Below are 5,580 nucleotides of genomic sequence, written 5' to 3' on the forward strand. Positions count from 1 at the left end.
CCTTATGTGGTGTTCGGGTCAAATTGACCCATTTCAAATTTTTACAAAAAAAAAAAATATACAAGGATACGACTTTTCGACCTGAAAATCCATGGCCTTGGCTTATTTTATGTGAAGAACGTGTGAAAGAAAAAAAAAATATTGACATGATATGCTACAATACCCCTACGCATTTATGTCCTTCACAGGATGTTCGGGTCAATTTGACCCGGATGAAATACATTGACTGACAGACAGGCAGACACACACACACACACACTTACATGGACGCAGACACACACACACACACACACACACACACACACACACACACTTACATGGACGCAGAAACACACAAACACACACACATATACAAACACACACACGCACACACAGAGACACACACACACACTTACATGGACACAGACACACAAACACATGCAAGCACACACAGAGACACACACACACTTACATGGACACAGACACACACAAACACATGGACACACGCACAGACACACAGAGACACACACACACTTACATGGACACAGACACAGAGACACACACACACACACTTACATGGACACACACATGCACAGAGACACACACACACTTACATGGACACAGACACACACGCACGCAAGCACACACAGTGACACACACACACACTTACATGGACACAGACACACACAAACACGCACACACAAACACACAGAGACACACACAAACACACAGAGACATGGACACAGACACACAAACACGCACACACAGAGACACACACATGGACACAGACACACACAAACTTACATGGACACAGACACACACAAACACATGGACACACGCGCACAGACACACAGAGACACACACACACACTTACATGGACACAGACACACAAACACACACAGAGACACACACACACACACACTTACATGGACACACACACATGCACATAGACACACACACACTTACATGGACACAGACACACACGCACGCAAGCACACACAGAGACACACACACACACACTTACATGGACACAGACACACACAAACACACACACACAAACACACAGAGACACACACAAACACACAGAGACATGGACACAGACACACAAACACGCACACACAGAGACACACACATGGACACAGACACACACAAACTTACATGGACACAGACACAGACACACACAAACTTACATGGACACAGACACACACAGAGACACACACACACTTATATGGACACAGACACACACAGACACGCACACACAGAGACACACACATGGACACAGACACACACACGCACAGACACATTATTTTTCATAGATAAACATGATTTATGCTATCCAAGGCTTTACTATAGTGGATTTTTTACATACATTATAACTTTATCACAAAAAACGAATGACACTTCCATTGTTAAATGTGATCTAGCAGAGATTAATTGCAAACATGATTCATGTATGTTATCTATATTGTTTGGAACTGAGATAAAGAAAATATATGTTGGAGTTTTTTTATGTAAATATTTAGTTCTATATTTATTTTAAAACCAACAATAATGTTCCGGGTCAATTTGACCCGAACAGTTCCAAAGGGTCCAAAATGTGAACTTAACACAAGGGTTAACAGAATAGGCCCTACACCTTGTGGCTTTGAGTAAACCCCTCCTCTGTCCATCTGTGTTAACCACTAGACTCAGGTGTGATTCATTGTGGATTTTGCCTCATGTTTAAATGAACTGTGTTCTTTTGTCAAAATCTACCTGAAGAGGTCCATGGCCGAAACGTTGATGTAACAGACGGTGTGCGGGTATTGTCCTTTTTCGACTTCATTGTTTTCCCCACCTACAGTACGCACCTGTTAAAAACTGTTTTGGTGTTCACATGCCTTTTTTGACTTTTGACAGCCGAATCACTTTTTTCTAAAAATGTATTTTTATTTTATTTCATTATCATTATTATGTCTAGATGATATTTTTGGATTGTTATATTAGCTAATCGTCGAATCAGCTTCGACCAGACAGGAGATCATCCCAGCAAAATAGCGTATTATGCGTGTAAACCAGATCCCAGGTCAGTTTTACGAGGAGTCTCCAAATGCGTCGTGACGCGTCCGTGACGTCGCGACGGTCGGAAGTGATGCAGGTCGCGTTCCTCGACCAGTTAATCCGCCTTGATGCAAAATGTCTGTGAACACAACACAGCCACCGCGGTGACACGCACGGTCTGAAGCTGCTCTCGCCACTGCTCAGGCCTGTTGTCTTCTTCTTATTGTCTCTGGTGTTATTTCCTCGGAACCGCGGAGGATCATGGATCCGTCCCGGAGGAGCGAGAGTGACTGGCAGGGGCTGGTCAATGAGGTGAGACCCGAGACCGTGAACACATCACCCTGCACTGATGTCTCCCCGGCGGCACCTGAACATCACATTATCAGTAAACATGCGTCGATTTAAACGCTTTAAATTTCGAGTCTCATGTTGTTTGGCAGTAAAATCGTTTGCTCGAGATGAAACTGAACAAACAGGGAGAGCAGGAAGTAGATAAGAAATATTATCTCTACTTTAGGAGACCTGCGGACACCTGCTGTGTTTTACTGAGGCAAGGACATGTTGTAGTGATCCACTGTATTTTACCTGGCCATAGTCTATTGGAGCTGGGGTAGGTGATTTGCTCCCCAGGTTTTGTTTCATTGTGTATTAGGCTGGGAAGGTTATCAATTATCCTTGTTGTTTGCGCACGGGGACGTGCGGACCTGTAATGAATGAATGAATGTTTTCTTTTGCTGTAAGTGGCGTGCGTAATGCGCACAGGTGCATTAAGTGGAACCGAGGGTTTAAATGGGGAAGTGACGTCGGGAGGAGAGAGGAGAGAGAGAGACACAGTCGGCGTTTGGACGGCTGGCGTGGCGGAAATTCCGAAGCGGCACATTGGATTTACTTTTCCGTGTGGATTAACCGGTGGATTGTAAAGGCCCGTTTGGACACCGCACGGCCGGGCCCGTTTTCAGCCAAGCAGGACGAGGGAGAGGATTGGCGTGATCACCTCGGCGGAGCCGCGGCGTCTCTCCCGTGTGGACAGTAGGACAAACAAACTCTCTCTCACTCACCCTCACCACGTGCCAACACACACACACCCACACACACACCTGCACGAACATTGACTGGGCGCTCGCGCACCCCCCCACACACACGCATACACACCACACGCACACACTCAATCCCACAGCGGGGACTCGGACTTAATGGACAGCGGGAGGGGGGAGGGCTTTCGGGTTTTGTTGATCTGATCTGTGTGTAATTGTTTATTATTGGCCGCCCCACGTTGGGTGCGTTTTGAGTTCAGTGAAATACAGAGACTAAGACTAAGAAGCGACTTTGTTCATTGTTTCCTTATTGTTTCCCCTGACGCACCAGTAGCGCAAACCTAGGTCCGCCTGCAGCAGTGAGGCGTTTGTGCCAGTTCCCCTTATCCTTATTAAAAGGGAAATTGTTACAATGTAGCCTAATACAACATGTAGCCTACTACACAACACGAGTAGGCTTCACCGCTTATTACAGAATATCTGCAATAATCAATAACATGCAGATCCCTGTTGTGGAAAGTAACTAAGTAGGAATTTACTCTCATTCAGTAGCTATTGCAGTTTTCAGCCACCTCTATGTTAATTGTCTTAAGTAGCCTATTTCCTCTCTATGCTGGCCTATTGTATTACCATATTTTAAAGAGAAAACAGCAGACAGTGTAAAACATTGTGCTCTGAGAAGCATGAGACCAGATGTTGTATAAAATAGTTTAAGTGTCATTGTTCAACCAGGGTGATTCTGAAATATCATACTAGGGAAATACCGACAACAAGTTTAAGACTGTGTAACAATTTAACTTATTAATTGATCAATAGAAAATTGAATGACAGCAGCCGTCAACATTGTTTAATTTACAGAACAAAAATACCTTCTTGCTTCATCTCCAGATGTGCGGAACATCTGTCACTTTTCTTTGTTTTAAGATACTGTAATATTACAACAACAGTTTGCTTTGTGCAAAATGGTTGTTTACTATTCTTCAGATTGTCCAAAACAGTAGAATAATAAACAGTTCATCAGGAGAAGGTCTTGCATACTAAGTTATTGTTTTTCATACGTGCTGCGTCGCTTCATTACATTCTTAAATGAACAGTTGAGAACTGAGTAACTTCACTAATCATTCACTATTCACTTCAGCGTCCCCCCCCCCCCTTTCTATTAACATTTTTGTTCCTTCATACAGTTCCTCATTTGCAAGCGGAAGCTGGAGAGTAAGAAGGAAGCTCTCCTGATCCTGTCGAAGGAGCTGGACACCTGCCAGCAGGAGAGGGATCAGTACCAGCTGATGGCCAACCAGCTCCGCGAGCGGCACCAGGGCCTCAAGAAGAAGTACAGAGAGCTCATTGTAAGACGTCCGTCAGTCCTAAAGATACGCAGGCTGCAGCATGGACAACAAATATCGTCCACGCCTACTGTGGTCCTCCTGCTGTTGCATTTAGTGACAATTTCCTGTGTTTGTTTAACAGGATGGAGATCTCTCTTTGCCTCCTGAGAAAAGAAATCAAGTGAGTGAAACCACTGATAATCTTTGTGCGTCACTGTTAACTAACTCACTGTGGTTCTTGACACAAACACCACAGGGGCTCAGTAAAGTTTGTGTTTGTTGATGTGGCTGAACTTTTAATATCTTTTTTTTGTACTGACACAGCAGATGAAGTGTTTAAACCATTGTGAGACCAGCTGTTTCTGGGAGGAGCTCCTTTGCTCTGTGCACAGTTCATAATACAAACCAACTGTTTTTAATTCACCAGTGCCTTTGGGGGGGAGAACAGCTCTGATGCTGCTTGCTCCATCAGGACAAACAGGGCAAACATATCAATACCGATTTAATTTAAAAAAGATGGTGTTTTTTCATTGGACCATGCACACATATCCACTCCCTGCATGTGTCCATCCAACAGCTGGGTTTACTCTCGGCCATCTAACTTGTACAACCTTGTGTCTCCTTCAGGTGAATTTAGCTCAGCTCCTGAGAGACTCCAGAGAAAGAAGTAATCAACTCTCTGAGGAGGTGAAGGAGCTGAAACAACGACTGGTGGAAGCTCAGGGTGATAACAAGGTAGCCGGTCATCATATGTTCAGACCTCTCAAAGTATTACTACATGTCTATTTCACCCGGTGTTTTATCAGAGAAGGAGCATCACGCTGTGTTTACTCCTCTGTTGTTCCTGCAGCTCCTACGAATGACCATCACCAAACAGAGGCTGGGAGATGAAGAGGTTGGCGCTCGACACTTTCCCGCACATGAGCGAGAGGATCTGGTCAAACAGCTGGAAAGAGCCAGAGAACAGGTGACGGCGCTCTCTAGGTTTTAAACACGCAGTCTTTAAAATGTGTTTTTTTTTAGTGAAGAAAAGTTGAATCTCTTTCACTGGTTTAACACACACAATTTATTTCTGGGAATAACTGTCATAAATGAGCGACTGAATGTTCAGGATCAGATGTGATAATAATGGAACAAGGTGTTCGTGGAGCTGCTGTGTTTTCAAACGGTGAATAATAATAATAGTTATAAATAATTAAAGC

At 44.1% G+C, this 5,580-nt stretch overlaps 1 protein-coding gene across 2 annotated transcripts in view; it reads left to right on the top strand.

The window, feature by feature from the left end:
* Positions 1-2,086: 2,086 nt before the first annotated feature.
* The window catches only part of LOC146991801 (coiled-coil domain-containing protein 149-like), a 6,585-nt gene continuing 3,091 nt past the window's right edge, over positions 2,087-5,580 (top strand). For both annotated transcript variants that reach the window (XM_085778896.1, XM_085778906.1), the window contains exons 1-5: positions 2,087-2,331; positions 4,238-4,399; positions 4,521-4,559; positions 5,006-5,113; positions 5,229-5,345. In XM_085778896.1, coding sequence (XP_085635022.1) covers positions 2,281-2,331; positions 4,238-4,399; positions 4,521-4,559; positions 5,006-5,113; positions 5,229-5,345 — 477 coding nt within the window. In that variant the 5' untranslated portion in view covers positions 2,087-2,280. The remainder of the gene's footprint in view (positions 2,332-4,237; positions 4,400-4,520; positions 4,560-5,005; positions 5,114-5,228; positions 5,346-5,580) is intronic.

Source organism: Trachurus japonicus, chromosome 1 (genome assembly GCF_045865225.1).
Source record: "Trachurus japonicus isolate A0001 chromosome 1, Traja_1.0".
Lineage (NCBI taxonomy): Eukaryota > Metazoa > Chordata > Actinopteri > Carangiformes > Carangidae > Trachurus > Trachurus japonicus.